Source organism: Ranitomeya variabilis, chromosome 2 (assembly GCF_051348905.1).
Source record: "Ranitomeya variabilis isolate aRanVar5 chromosome 2, aRanVar5.hap1, whole genome shotgun sequence".
In the NCBI taxonomy this organism is placed as follows: Eukaryota; Metazoa; Chordata; class Amphibia; order Anura; family Dendrobatidae; genus Ranitomeya; species Ranitomeya variabilis.
This window is the reverse complement of record NC_135233.1, coordinates 583,543,303-583,558,823: the sequence shown is the minus strand read 5'-3', so window position 1 is coordinate 583,558,823 and position 15,521 is coordinate 583,543,303. Positions and strand designations below refer to the sequence as shown.

At 45.1% G+C, this 15,521-nt stretch overlaps 1 protein-coding gene across 1 annotated transcript in view; it reads left to right on the top strand.

Moving 5' to 3' along the window:
• VAT1L (vesicle amine transport 1 like) overlaps nucleotides 1–15,521 on the top strand; it is a 73,545-nt gene that overhangs the window by 9,268 nt on the left and 48,756 nt on the right. Inside the window, exon 2 of the mRNA XM_077288382.1 lies at nucleotides 9,009–9,138. Coding sequence (XP_077144497.1) covers nucleotides 9,009–9,138 — 130 coding nt within the window. The remainder of the gene's footprint in view (nucleotides 1–9,008; nucleotides 9,139–15,521) is intronic.

Below are 15,521 nucleotides of genomic sequence, written 5' to 3'. Positions count from 1 at the left end.
TCGGAAAGTATCGGCCGATACCGGCAAAGTATCGGATCTAATCCGATACCCGATACCAATACAAGTGAATGGGACTCAAGTATCGGACGGTAAATCAGCCCTTTCTGTCCTTCTATATGGGGTTCTGGAGGGGGGGGAGAGTGTGGGCGGTGCGTGGGCGGAGACTGCGTGTCTCTGTGCGGGCGGGGTCTGTGCGGGCCTGCCAGGGATCTCATTCTATGCGGCCGGCGCTGTATGCCCAGGCTTGATGCGGCGTGGGAGGGCTCTGCGGCGTGCTGGGGGGGTCTATGCGGCGTGAGGGGGTCTAAGCGGCGTGCTGGGGGGTCTATGCGGCGTGAGGGGCTCTCTGCGGCGTTCTGGGGCGTCTATGCGGCGTGCTGGGGGATCTATGCGGCGTGAGGGGCTCTCTGCGGCGTTCTGGGGCGTCTATGCGGCGTGCTGGGGGGTCTATGCGGCGTGCTGGGGGGTCTATGCGGCGTGCTGGGGGGTCTATGCGGCGTGCTGGGGGGTCTCAGCGGCGTGCGGGGGTCTCTGCGGCGTGCTGGGGGGTCTCTGCGGCGTGGGGGGGGTCTCTGCGGCGTGGGGGGGGGTCTCTGCGGCGTGGGGGGGGTCTCTGCGGCGTGCGGGGGTCTCAGTGCGGGCATCGTCCGATGGGACTACAAGTCCCATCGGGCTATGCCTGCTACACTGACAGTGATTGACACATTAGCCAATGATGGGACAGTAGTAGTCCCATCATCCGGCTAATGTGTTGAATGAAAAAAAAAAAATACTCCATACATACATTCTACATACATACATACATATAGACATACAGTACATTCATACATTACATACATGACATACATTACATTAAACATAGATTACATACTCACCATTACTTGCCATTTTGATCCCCGAAGCCAGTGTCATCTATAAAAAATGTGAAAAAAACAAACAACCAATATACTCCCTGTCCGCAGAAATCCACGAGTGTCCCACGACGATCTCCCGTGGAGAGCAGCAGCATCAAATAATGCGACCGCTCTCTAGGGGCTCAGAAACAATGACGGGAGGAAGGTATCCTTCCGCCACTGTATTCCTCCGCCGCTGTAAAAAAAAAAGTCCCTAGTCTCTCTTTATGGCATTGCTGTATGAGACATTTTCCCATGCAGCAATTATATAAAGTGACACTTTGAACTCAGGTAACCTCAGTGATGCACTGCAGGAGCCATTGTCTCCTGTCAGTGTGTCACTGAGGGTCCTATAGAGCAGTGACATCACCCTATGTCACTGTTCTATAGGGGAGATCGTCGTGGGACACTCGTTATTAATTGGACTACGGCGGACAGGTAGTATGCGGTTTATTATTTTACGTTTTTTGCAGGCGCTGAAGTATGGTAAGTATGGTGAAATGAAGAATATTAAAATACTTTTTCCTAATGTGTGCGTGTTTTATTAACCCTTTTCTTACTATTGGATTAATAACGGATAGGCGTCTTATTGACGCCTCTCCGTTATTAACCCGGCTTAATGTCACCTTACGATAGCAAGGTGACATTAACCCCTTATTACCCCATATCCCACCGCTACACGGGAGTGGGAAGAGAGGGGCTAAGTGCCGGAATTGGCGCATCTTACGGATGCGCCATTTTCGGGGCGGCTGCGGACTGGTATTTGTAGCCGGGGGGGGGCCAATATCCATGGCCCCTCTCTAGGCTATGAATATCAGCCCGCAGCTGTCTGCGTAGCCTTTCTGGCTATAAAATATAGGGGGACCCCACGTCATTTTTTTGGGGGGTCCCCCTATTTTAATAGCCAGTAAAGGCTACGCAGACAGCTGCGAGCTGATATTCATAGCAGGCTACAAATATTGGCCCCCGGCCGTCGGCTTTCCCACCCTGGCGCAGAAAATTGCGCGGGAGCCCACGCCGTTTTTTTCCATTTTTTTTTTTTTAAATTCAACGCTCATAAAGGCCTCTTTCACCCTTGCGTCAGTACGGGTCCGTCCCTATGCGTCGAGCCGACGTACCGACGCACGTTGTGAAATTTGTACACGACGTGGGCAGCGGATGCAGTTTTTCAACGCATCCACTGCCCATTCTGAAGTGCGGGGAGGAGGGGGCAGAGTTTCTGCTGCGCATGCGCAGTAGAAAATGGCAGACGCGACGGACAAAAAAACGTTCACTTGAACGTTTTTTTGTGCCGACGGTCCGCCAAAACTCGACGGATCCGTTGCAGAACGGACGCGACGTGTGGCCATTCGTCGCGATCCGTCGCTAATACAAGTCTATGGGGAAAAAAAATGCATCCTGCGAGCACATTTGCAGGATCCGTTTTTTTCCGCCAGATCCGTTTTTTCAGTCGGATCCGTTGTTTTCCGTCAGATCGGTTTTTTTCCACCGGATCCGTTTTTTTCCGCTAGATCCGTTTTTTTTCCGCCGGATCCGTTTTTTCCTGCCGGATCCATTTTTTTCCGCCAGATCCGTTTTTTCTCATAGAGTTGTAATAGCGCCGGATTGCGCCTGATGGCCACACATTTCATCCGTTTTTTGCAGGATTCGTAAAAAAAAACTTTCCGCCGGACGGAAAACTCATAGGAACGTTTTTTGTCCGTTATTTTTCATGCATGTTTCCATTCAAATCATGCACATTTTCCGTTTATTTATGTTCCAAAAACCTCATCAAAACCTGCATCAAAACTAAACTGCATGAAAAACCGCACCAAAAACATGCAGCAAAAAAAGCACCAAAAACTGCATCAAAAACCGCATCAAAAACTGCACCAAAAACCTGCAGCAAAAAGCACCAAAAACTGCAGCAAAAACCGCACCAAAAACTGCATCAAAAACCGCACCAAAAACCTGCATCAAAAAAAGCACCAAAAACTGCATCAAAAACTGAACCAAAAACTACATCAAAAACCGCACCAAAAACATGCAGTTTTTGGTGCTTTTTTGCTGCATGTTTTTGGTGCGGTTTTTGATGTAGTTTTTGGTTCAGTTTTTGATACAGTTTTTGGTGCTTTTTTTGATGCAGGTTTTTGGTGCAGTTTTTGATGCAGTTTTTGGTGCAGTTTTTGATGCGGTTTTTGATGCAGTTTTTGGTGCTTTTTGCTGCAGGTTTTTGGTGCGGTTTTTGATGTAGTTTTTGGTTCAGTTTTTGATGCAGTTTTTGGTGCTTTTTTTGCTGCAGGTTTTTGGTGCGGTTTTTGATGCAGTTTTTGGTGCAGTTTTTGATGCGTTTTTTGATGCAGTTTTTGGTGCTTTTTGCTGCAGGTTTTTGGTGCGGTTTTTGATGCAGTTTTTGGTGCAGTTTTTGATGCGGTTTTTGATGCAGTTTTTGGTGCTTTTTTGCTGCACCAAAAACCGCACCAAAAACCTGCAGCAAAAAACACCAAAAACTGCATCAAATACTGCACCAAAAACTGCATCAAAAACCTGCAGCAAAAAAGCACCAAAAACTGCATCAAAAACGGCATCAAAAACCTGCAGCAAAAAAAGCACCAAAAACAGCACCAAAAACCTGCAGCAAAAAAAGCACCAAAAACTGCATCAAAAACCGCATCAAAAAGCTACATCAAAAACAGCACCAAAAACTGCATCAAAAACTGCATCAAAAACTGCACCAAAAACCTGCAGCAAAAAAGCACCAAAAACTGCATCAAAAACGGCATCAAAAACCTGCAGCAAAAAAAGCGCCAAAAACTGCATCAAAAACCTCAACAAAAAGCTACATAAAAAACAGCACCAAAAACTGCATCAAAAACCGCACCAAAAACCTGCAGCAAAAAAAGCACCAAAAACTGCATCAAAAACTGAACCAAAAACTACATCAAAAACCGCACCAAAAACATGCAGCAAAAAAGCACCAAAAACTGCATCAAAAAACGCATCAAAAACTGCACCAAAAACTGCATCAAAAACCGCACCAAAAACCTGCAGCAAAAAGCACCAAAAACTGCATCAAAAACCGCATCAAAAATTGCACCAAAAACTGCATCAAAAACCGCACCAAAAACCTGCAGCAAAAAAGCACCAAAAACTGCATCAAAAACTGCATCAAAAACAGCACCAAAAACCTGCAGCAAAAAAAGCACCAAAAACTGCATCAAAAACCGCAGCAAAAAGCTACATCAAAAACAGCACCAAAACCTGCATCAAAAACCGCATCAAAAACTGCACCAAAAACTGCATCAAAACCTGCATAAAAAACTGGTGCAGTTTTGATGCGGTTTTTGATGCAGTTTTTGCTGCAGGTTTTTGGTGCGGTTTTTGATGCAGTTTTTGGTGCTTTTTTTGCTGCAGTTTTTTGGTGCTGTTTTTGATGCAGTTTTTGGTGCAGTTTTTGGTGCTGTTTTTGATGTAGCTTTTTGATGCGGTTTTTGATGCAGTTTTTGGTGCTTTTTTGCTGCAGTTTTTTGCTGCAGTTTTTTGATGCAGTTTTTGATGCAGTTTTTGGTGCTTTTTTGCTGCAGGTTTTTGGTGCGGTTTTTGATGCAGTTTTTGGTGCGGTTTTTGATGCAGTTTTTGGTGCGGTTTTTGATGCAGGTTTTTGGTGCGGTTTTTGATGCTGTTTTTGATGCAGGTTTTTGGTGCGGTTTTTCATGCAGTTTTGATGCAGGTTTTGATGAGGTTTTTGGAAAATAAATAAACGGAAAATGTGCATGATTTGAATGGAAACATGCATGAAAAATAACGGACAAAAAACGTTCCTATGAGTTTTCCGTCCGGCGGAAACAGTTTTTTTTAACGAATCCTGCAAAAAACGGATGAAATGTGTGGCCATCAGGCGCAATCCGGCGCTATTACAACTCTATGAGAAAAAACGGATCTGGCGGAAAAAAATGGATCCGGCAGGAAAAAACGGATCTGGCGGAAAAAAAACGGATCTGGTGAAAAAAAACGGATCCGGTGGAAAAAAACAGATCTGGCAGAAAAAAACTGATCCAATGTAAAAAAAACGGATCTGGCGGAAAAAAACGGATCCGGTGGAAAAAAACCGATCTGGCGGAAAACAACGGATCCGACTGAAAAAACGGATCTGGCGGAAAAAAACGGATCCTGCAAATGTGCTCGCAGGATGCATTTTTTTTCCCCATAGACTTGTATTAGCGACGGATCGCGACGAATGGCCACACGTCGCGTCCGTTCTGCAACGGATCCGTCGAGTTTTGGCGGACCGTCGGCACGAAAAAACGTTCAAGTGAACGTTTTTTTGTCCGTCGCGTCTGCCATTTTCTACTGCGCATGCGCAGCAGAAACTCTGCCCCCTCCTCCCCGCACTTCAGAATGGGCAGTGGATGCGTTGAAAAACTGCATCCGCTGCCCACGTCGTGTACAAATTTCACAACGTGCGTCGGTACGTCGGCTCGACGCATAGCGACGGACCCGTACTGACGCAAGGGTGAAAGAGGCCTTTATGAGCGTTGAATTTAAAAAAAAAAAAAAATGGAAAAAAACGGCGTGGGCTCCCGCGCAATTTTCTGCGCCAGAGGGGGAAAGCCGACGGCCGGGGGCCAATATTTGTAGCCTGCTATGAATATCAGCTCGCAGCTGTCTGCGTAGCCTTTACTGGCTATTAAAATAGGGGGACCCCCCAAAAAAATGACGTGGGGTCCCCCTATATTTTATAGCCAGAAAGGCTACGCAGACAGCTGCGGGCTGATATTCATAGCCTAGAGAGCGGCCATGGATATTGCCCCCCCCCGGCTACAAATACCAGTCCGCAGCCGCCCCGAAAATGGCGCATCCGTAAGATGCGCCAATTCCGGCACTTAGCCCCTCTCTTCCCACTCCCGTGTAGCGGTGGGATATGGGGTAATAAGGGGTTAATGTCACCTTGCTATCGTAAGGTGACATTAAGCCGGATTAATAACGGAGAGGCGTCAATAAGACGCCTATCCGTTATTAATCCAATAGTAAGAAAAGGGTTAATAAAACACGCACACATTAGGAAAAAGTATTTTAATATTCTTCATTTCACCATACTTACCATCAGCGCCTGCAAAAAACGTAAAATAATAAACCGCATACTACCTGTCCGCCGTAGTCCATTTAATAACGAGTGTCCCACGATGATCTCCCCTATAGAACAGTGACATCGGGTGACGTCACTGCTCTATAGGACCCTCAGTGACACACTGACAGGAGACAATGGCTCCTGCAGTGCATCACTGAGGTTACCTGAGTTCAAAGTGTCACTTTATATAATTGCTGCATGGGAAAATGTCTCATACAGCAATGCCATAAAGTGAGACTAGGGACTTTTTTTTTTTTACAGCGGCGGAGGAATACAGTGGCGGAAGGATACCTTCCTCCCGTCATTGTGTTTCTGAGCCCCTAGAGAGCGGTCGCATTATTTGATGCTGCTGCTCTCCACGGGAGATCGTCGTGGGACACTCGTGGATTTCTGCGGACAGGGAGTATATTGGTTGTTTGTTTTTTTCACATTTTTTATAGATGACACTGGCTTCGGGGATCAAAATGACAAGTAATGGTGAGTATGTAATCTATGTTTAATGTAATGTATGTCACGTATGTAATGTATGAATGTACTGTATGTCTATATGTATGTATGTATGTAGAATGTATGTATGGAGTTTTTTTTTTTTTTTCATTCAACACATTAGCCGGATGATGGGACTACTACTGTCCCATCATTGGCTAATGTGTCAATCACTGTCAGTGTAGCAGGCATAGCCCGATGGGACTTGTAGTCCCATCGGACGATGCCCGCACTGAGACCCCCGCACGCCGCAGAGACCCCCCCCACGCCGCAGAGACCCCCCCCCACGCCGCAGAGACCCCCCCCCCCACGCCGCAGAGACCCCCCAGCACGCCGCAGAGACCCCCGCACGCCGCTGAGACCCCCGCACGCCGCATAGACCCCCCAGCACGCCGCATAGACCCCCCAGCACGCCGCATAGACGCCCCAGAACGCCGCAGAGAGCCCCCAGCACGCCGCATAGATCCCCCAGCACGCCGCATAGACGCCCCAGAACGCCGCTTAGACCCCCTCACGCCGCATAGACCCCCCAGCACGCCGCAGAGCCCTCCCACGCCGCATCAAGCCCCGGCACGCCGCATCAAGCCTGGGCATACAGCGCCGGCCGCATAGAATGAGATCCCTGGCAGGCCCGCACAGACCCCGCCCGCACAGAGACACGCAGTCTCCGCCCACGCACCGCCCACACTCTCCCCCCCCTCCAGAACCCCATATAGAAGGACAGAAAGGGCTGATTTACCGTCCGATACCTGAGTCCCATTGACTTGTATTGGTATCGGGTATCGGTATCGGATTAGATCCGATACTTTGCCGGTATCGGCCGATACTTTCCGATACCGATACTTTCAAGTATCGGACGGTATCGCTCAACCCTAGTGCTTACATAATCACAGAGAGAGACAGATAGGGAGTACTATCCGTGCTTTCATTGCTAAAAGGCATAGACAAAGGGAAGTTCAAGTTGTGGTCATGGCATTTAGAGGGAGAGACAGTACTCTCTGGGCCCATATTATTTGAGAAAGACCAGGAGGTAGTACTGCATTTTTTAATAGTACTATCTGTGTCTGACTATATCATTTACAGGAAGTTACAAGGATTCGCTACTATCTGCAGCTGTGTATTTTATTAGAAGGTACAGGAAGGCAGTATTATATATGTATGCAGTATATAAAGTGTACAGTACTATCTGTGCCTATATATTTTATTAGAAAGTACAGGAAGGCAGTATTATGTATGTGTGCAGTATATAAAGTGTACAGTACTATCTGTGCCTATTTATTTTATTATAAAGTACAAGAAGACAGTATTATATATATGTGTGCAGTATATAAAGAAAGTGTACAATACTATCTGTGCCTCTATATTTTATTAGAAAGTACAGGAAGGCAGTATTATATATATGCGTGCAGTATATAAAGTGTACAGTATTATCTGTGCCTATATATTTTATTAGAAAGTACAGGAAGACAGTATTACTGTATATATATGTATGCAGTAGATAAAGTGTACAGTACTATCTGTGCCTATTAAACTTTATAAGCCAAAGGAAATACTCTTCTTCCTTGGCTATTTCTCACATTACACCAGAGAAGTGATTGTCACCTGTGATTCAGGAATATTATGACAGGCGGAGATGGCAGTGGTGGGATGATGTCTGGACATTTCCCGAGTCTCTACGTCTGCTAGTGTCGGTTCTAATATGCGTAACTCCTAAAAGATTAGCAGAGACAGACGACATCGTGCAGCCATGTTGCCATGGTGCGAGTTTAACTAACAGTATGAACATATGCTATATGTAGGTTTTATAGAAAAGCAAAACTCCCTAATAGTGATGAGCGAACGTGCTCAGGTAAGGTGTTATCTAAGCATGCTCGGGTACTATCCAAAAGTCTTTGGCGTGCTCGAATTCTATGTTCAAGACCCCGCGGCTGCATGTCTCATGGCTGTTAGACAGGCGATCCCTGCATGTGTTGGGGCTGTCAAACATCACTAGACCTGACCATTCTGATTCACCTAAAAATATTTTGGGGGTATATGCAGGGCGAGAGAGTTAGTGGCTTATATACATTTTTCTTAACATGTAAATGAGCTGTTAAGATCTATGGGCCAGACATAGATCTCTGCATCAATATGTCTCCAGAGCTTATTGTAAATGAAAGGAGAGTTACCAGTGTGAGACAAGTAATGACTGACAGACTGCTCTCCTGAACTATATGTCTCATACTGGTAACATCCCCCATTCACTTAAAATAAGCTCTGGAGGCTCTGGTTCAATATATTTTGCAATGAGTGGCCCAAGATGACTGGATGATCTATGTCCTGCCAGTAGATCTTAACAGCTCATTTACATATTAAGAAAAACATAGATTTCTCTGAAATAAGACATCAGATCACATACATCAAAGTATAATTTTATCAAACTTCCGATCTTGCATTTTTAGTGCGGTCTTTCTGCTCTCTTTTGCCGAAAACTCTGTTATGTCCTGCAATCAAATGAATGACATTTACCTTTTTGTTTTCAGCGGTCTAAACTTCATTGATTTGATGGTTCGACAAGGAAACATAGATAATCCCCCCAAAACGCCACTGGTTCCTGGCTTTGAACTGTCTGGGATTGTTGAGGCACTCGGAGGAAACGTCACCGGTTTGGAGGTAAATCTTCATGTGTTTTACAACAATATCTCACTATCATCTTGTCTGGTTTTACATTTTTGTTGGAAATAATTGATTATTAGAGAATTGATGACGTTTTCCGAGACCCGTAACATTTTCATTTTTCAGTCGATGGGGCTGGGTAAGGGCTTATTTTTGCACCCTGAGTTGACGTTTTTATTAATACCAATTTTGGATGGAGATGACATTTTGGTCCCTCCTACTTGCATTGTTGTGGCAGTCGAAAAAAAATGAATTTCTGGGGTTTTTTAATTTATTTAGTTTAAAAATGGGGGTGATATGAACTTTTATTTTATATTTTTTAATCTTTTTATATTTTTATAAACTTCTTTTTTTTTTTTTTTTTTTTTTTTTTACATTTTTACTTTATTTGTTAGTACCCTTAGGGGATTTTAAGCTCTAATCAGCCCATTGCTTGTACTATGTACTGCAATGCTACAGTATATAGCAATAATCACGTTCTACTATGAAGCCCAGCGACAGGCTGCAATGACAATCATGGTGGTCTTCGGAAGACCACTGGCTGTTATTGCCACCCGTCAGTGCCCCATGATTGCTTCACCCCGGGACCATTCACTGTAAATGCCGCTGTCAGAGACTTACCGCAGCATTTAACTGGTGAACAGCAGCGGGTGAAGCTTGCTGCTAGAACAGGTGAAGCCTGACTTATGCAGCCATCATTTGCCAGGAAAGATGCAGGCTCAACTCATGAGCCAGCATGAAACACAGGTATCCGGCATTGGATGTACCAGTATGTCCAATGTTGGCTAGAGTTTTATTAGTGGCTTATAATACTTCTCTGTCCTTCTCCCTGGAGTCCAAATTGGCTACTGAACTCACCATCGACTCAAATCTGTCAATTATATACAAGACGGACAGTCAGATCGCTATGGTGTCATGCGACAAAGCTCATTATACTCCATGGAAAGAGGAAGGAGGAGAACTGGAGAGTAGAGTGTGAAAACAAGTAGATGGAGACACAGACAGATCACGCTGAGCCTTTTAACAAGGAATCCCTCTCTGTGTGCTGTGCTCTGCCTGAGAGAGATCATAGCAGCTAGTCTCCTTCCACTAGCTCAGAGTCAATTGCAGATTCAGAGAGCAAAACTCATAAAAATGCAGAAAAAAAATCATATACTGGCCAGAAATAGTATAATTCCTCATGTATACGCATCACAGCTTATTCTGAAAAGTTACTTGAGAGTACAGTTACCATTTATATATTATAGAAATAGCAATATTATGTGTACCCTAGAGATAAGAAAATATTAAAAAGTGATTTAATATCCACTAATGATTAAAAAAAAGTTTATTAGTCTAGAAATTCTAATATTCTGTGGTAGTATCCCCATAAATTGGGCAAAAAATGCAATTTTAATGAACAATTTAATTAACTCGTCTGTGATTTTCAATTTCCATTCCACATAATTGTTTAATTGTCCTTACAGTAATTGTTATTAAGGACTTAGCCGAGTCCTAGAGTGTAGTAAAAAGAGAACACTTGGGAATATGTTTGTGGTCGCAATAGATTTTTGTTTCTTTTTTCCCCGTTTCCATCCACCATAAAGCGACAAAGCGTGGAAAGGATAAAGCATGCTGATGTAGCAAAACTGGGTTTGTTAGCTTAGTAAAGTGAATTTATCAGAGGCAATAAAATTTAGTTTAATATCAAAATGTCTTGCAAGGCCACCCTCTCCATTTTCTTAGAGGAAATGTTTCAGCAGGTTTTTTACATATAGAAGTAGTGGTATGGTGGTGTAGGCGCTTGTCTACTGATAAGAATGATACCTTTTTTGTTAAAATCCGATGCATCAGTCATGAGAAATTTTACATAGAAGTTATATGCAAATCAGGCTGAAAGTGTAGTGGAGAACTTAGGCTGACACTTCCAGTGCATATGGCTTCTTTGCTCGATTTCTCTTGACTGGCACATCGGATTCAACAACAAAGATATCATTCTTATTGGAGAACAAGCACCGATTCAGCCATACTACTTCTGGAATCTTCTGACAATCAAGGATCCAACAAGCTAAATGTGAGATATTATCCCATTCATTGTGGTCAATGAATACTTGTGCCGACTATATCTTCTGGTGGCACACTAAACTTTAGTTGACCAGAAAAGAGGTCCATCCCCATAGAGAAAGCTTACCTAGTTGGGAATGTCCATTTGGAACCATGTACCTTATCCATGCCACGCTTTTTCCATGTCTCCATGTAACATCATGAGCTGTGATGTAATTCACCCCAATTGGATCCAACTACAATTTCTTACTTTGGAGTCCTCAGCTGATGATTTTGGCTTCCATTGACCATCAATGCGTCATTTATATCAGTAAAGATTGCCCGCTTCAATCCCCAAGCAACGAGATCCGATGTGTGATTTAAAGAATTACCGTTGTTTTCATTTTTATTTCATAAATCAATAATATTCATTTTCTCCTCCTGGGTTGATCTTTCACTTCCAATTCATGGGTCAAATCAATATTCAATGTAGGCAGATTTTCCCATTACGGAGATAGAAGATGACAATTGGTGCTTTTAAAGTTCTATGTAGGAGGGAGGAGCTAGAGGCGGAGACAGACATTCTCCATAGAACACCATGAGCACCAACTGTCATCGAACTCAGTAATGGCAACGTCTGTAGTCTGTGATACAGATTTTACCCTTGAAATGGGAATTTTGGAAATGAATGATCAGTCTTGGAGGAGATAGGAGTAGATTTCTCTGATAAGATACATTACAAAGTTGCTTATTTTCATGTATATAAAAAAATTAAAACAAAATTTTCTCGGCAAATCAGCATTTTTATGATCACCTAGAGCAGTAGTTTTTTAAAATGTTGCCCCCATGGGGGGCTCTACTGTCGATTCTTGGGGCTCCATCATTAGGGCAGCACTCCCATGTAATTGTGAATGGGTGGGCGCATTTTGATGAATTATTGACGACCGTTGTAAGCTGTCATGGGCATGGCGTAGTTCTCAAGGGGCGCAGCTCATTAGCGAGACGCACCTCGCAGTTTGATTTAGTCTCCAGAGGTTGGAGGCTTAGATGAGGGAAACAAAAAAAAAAAAGAAAATCCTGTCTTTTTCACTTCTAATTGAAGTCACGGGGCACAAGTTTTACTTGTTGCTGCGATATGACAGATCTGCCCTCTCCATGGAAACTGTGCTTGGTAAAACGAATAGCCGACCCTCACTGTGGGGCGGTAATTAAAAACGTGACCGAGAGCCATATTTGACCTTTTCACTGCAGGGAAAACAAGAGGAAGGAGCTTAATGATCATTTCAACAGCTCTGAACACAATACCCTAATCCACAGTACAATGGAGCCTCCACTGCCCATGTAAAGGGGCATCAATCAAAACAAATGAGACGCTCGTATACCCACCTGGGTCCTAGCCGGACGGCACTCAGGCCTCTCATGTATGGCAGATTAGTTAATAAGATATTTAAAATGATTTTATATTAAAGAGTAGTCGTCAGTTTAATATTTTTTTTTCCATAAGTCAATAGTACATGTGAAAATTAAAAAAAATATATAATATATCTTATTAGAGGTAATCTGCTTCTTTCTCCTCCTGGACTGACCATTCAGTCTCAATTCACTGGTAAAATCTGTTGAGTTGAGAGTGAAAGATCAGTCCAGGAGGAAAAAGAAGCAGATTCCTCTGATTAGATGTATTATATAGCTTTTTTTTCATATGTACTATTGATTTATGAAAAAAAAATGACAATGATGGTTATTCCAAAAAAGCGAACCTGTCAACAGATTTGGTCAGTGTCTGGAGCCTCCCATCTTCTTGCGACGCCGCCCTCCTGCTTCTTCATCGCTCCCCAACATCGCGCTCCTGCGCAGGCGTACTTATCTGCCCTGTTGGGGGCAGAGTAGTAAATTTCTGCAGTGTGCAGGTACTGGGCCTCTCTGAACTTTCCCAGCGCCTACGCACTGCAGTTACAGAGAAGTACGCCTGTGTGTAACGCTCGCGCCCAGACTGATTGTAGCGGGCGCCTGGGGGTGTGGCCCCACTGGACCACAGACCAAACCTCCCTGGAAGGGGCGTAACTAAGTAGCTTCCTAGGTGTTCGCTGGAGCCTCTGATGGTGAGGTCAGACTTGTGCAATAGGAAGCTACCAGGTACCACTCCAGGGTGGAGTCGGACTGTGGATGCTGATCCCACCGGGGGACAAGATACAGTCAGACACGGCTGTGACACTGGCTGACGCACGGGTACGGCTGAGGCCCTGGCGGGCAGACTGGCTTGACGGAGATACAGGCAGGCAGACGGGCATGGCTGGCACTCTGGCAGACAGGGCTGATACTCTGGTAGGAACTGGTATACAGGCGGGTGTATGGAAACAGCTAAGAACCTGTTCAGACTGGAGGGTATATGGAAACAGGTGGGAGCCTGTTCAGACTGGTGAATATAAAGAAACTGGTAGAGACCTGTACGTCACGTTGCTGAACCGAGGTAGAGCAAGAGCGGATGCAAAGCAGAACCACAGGAGGCAGAGTAAGAGCAGGAGGTGGAGCTAAGGGCAGAGAAGGAGAAGGCAGAGCTAAGAGCAGAGAAGGAGAAGGCGGAGCTAAGAGCAGAGAAGGAGAAGGCAGAGCTAAGAGCAGAGAATGAGAAGGCAGAGCTAAGAGCAGAGAAGGAGAAGGCAGAGCTAAGAGCAGAGAAGGAGAAGGCAGAGCTAAGAGCAGAGAATGAGAAGGCAGAGCTAAGAGCAGAGAAGGAGAAGGCAGAGCTAAGAGCAGAGAAGGAGAAGGCAGAGCTAAGAGCAGAGAAGGAGAAGGCAGAGCTAAGAGCAGAGAAGGAGAAGGCAGAGCTAAGAGCAGAGAAGGAGAAGGCAGAGCTAAGAGCAGAGAAGGAGAAGGCAGAGCTAAGAGCAGAGGAGAAGGCAGAGCTAAGAGCAGAGAAGGAGAAGGCAGAGCTAAGAGCAGAGAATGAGAAGGCAGAGCTAAGAGCAGAGAAGGAGAAGGCAGAGCTAAGAGCAGAGAAGGAGAAGGCAGAGCTAAGAGCAGAGAAGGAGAAGACAGAGCTAAGAGCAGAGAAGGAGAAGGCAGAGCTAAGAGCAGAGAATGAGAAGGCAGAGCTAAGAGCAGAGAGGGAGAAGGCAGAGCTAAGAGCAGAGGAGAAGGCAGAGCTAAGAGCAGAGAAGGAGAAGGCAGAGCTAAGAGCAGAGAAGGAGAAGGCAGAGCTAAGAGCAGAGAATGAGAAGGCAGAGCTAAGAGCAGAGAGGGAGAAGGCAGAGCTAAGAGCAGAGGAGAAGGCAGAGCTAAGAGCAGAGAAGGAGAAGGCAGAGCTAAGAGCAGAGAAGGAGAAGGCAGAGCTAAGAGCAGAGAAGGAGAAGGCAGAGCTAAGAGCAGAGAAAGAGAAGGCAGAGTGTTATGGTTCTCAATGGCAAGAGAACATAGCCCAGCAAACATAAGTACTAGCTCTTGGAAGGATGGAAACTAAACTGACCATGAACTAAACCTGCGCACAACTAACAGTAGCCGGGTAGCGTTGCCTACGTTTTTTATCCCTAGACGCCCAGCGCCGGCCGGAGGACTAACTAATCCTGGCAGAGGAAAATATAGTCCTGGCTCACCTCTAGAGAAATTTCCCCGATAGGCAGACAGAGGCCCCCACATATATTGGCGGTGATTTTAGATGAAATGACAAACGTAGTATGAAAATAGGTTTAGCAAAATTGAGGTCCGCTTACTAGATAGCAGGAAGACAGAAAGGGCACTTTCATGGTCAGCTGAAAACCCTATCAAAACGCCATCCTGAAATTACTTTAAGACTCTAGTATTAACTCATAACATCAGAGTGGCAATTTCAGATCACAAGAGCTTTCCAGACACAGAAACGAAACTACAGCTGTGAACTGGAACAAAATGCAAAAACAAACGAGGACTAAAGTCCAACTTAGCTGGGAGTTGTCTAGCAGCAGGAACATGCACAGAAAGGCTTCTGATTACAATGTTGACCGGCATGGAAGTGACAGAGGAGCAAGGTTAAATAGCGACTCCCACATCCTGATGGAAACAGGTGAACAGAGGGGATGATGCACACCAGTTCAATTCCATCAGTGGCCACCGGGGGAGCCCAAAATCCAATTTCACAACAGCAGAGCTAAGAGCAGAGAAGGAGAAGGCAGAGCTAAGAGCACAGAAGGAGAAGGCAGAGCTAAGAGCAGAGAAGGAGAAGGCAGAGCTAAGAGCAGAGAAGGAGAAGGCGGAGCTAAGAGCAGAGAAGGAGAAGGCAGAGCTAAGAGCAGAGAAGGAGAAGACAGGAGGAGGCAGAGCTAAGAGCAGAGAAGGAGAAGGCAGAGCTAAGAGCAGAGAAGGAGAAGACGGAGCTAAGAGCAGAG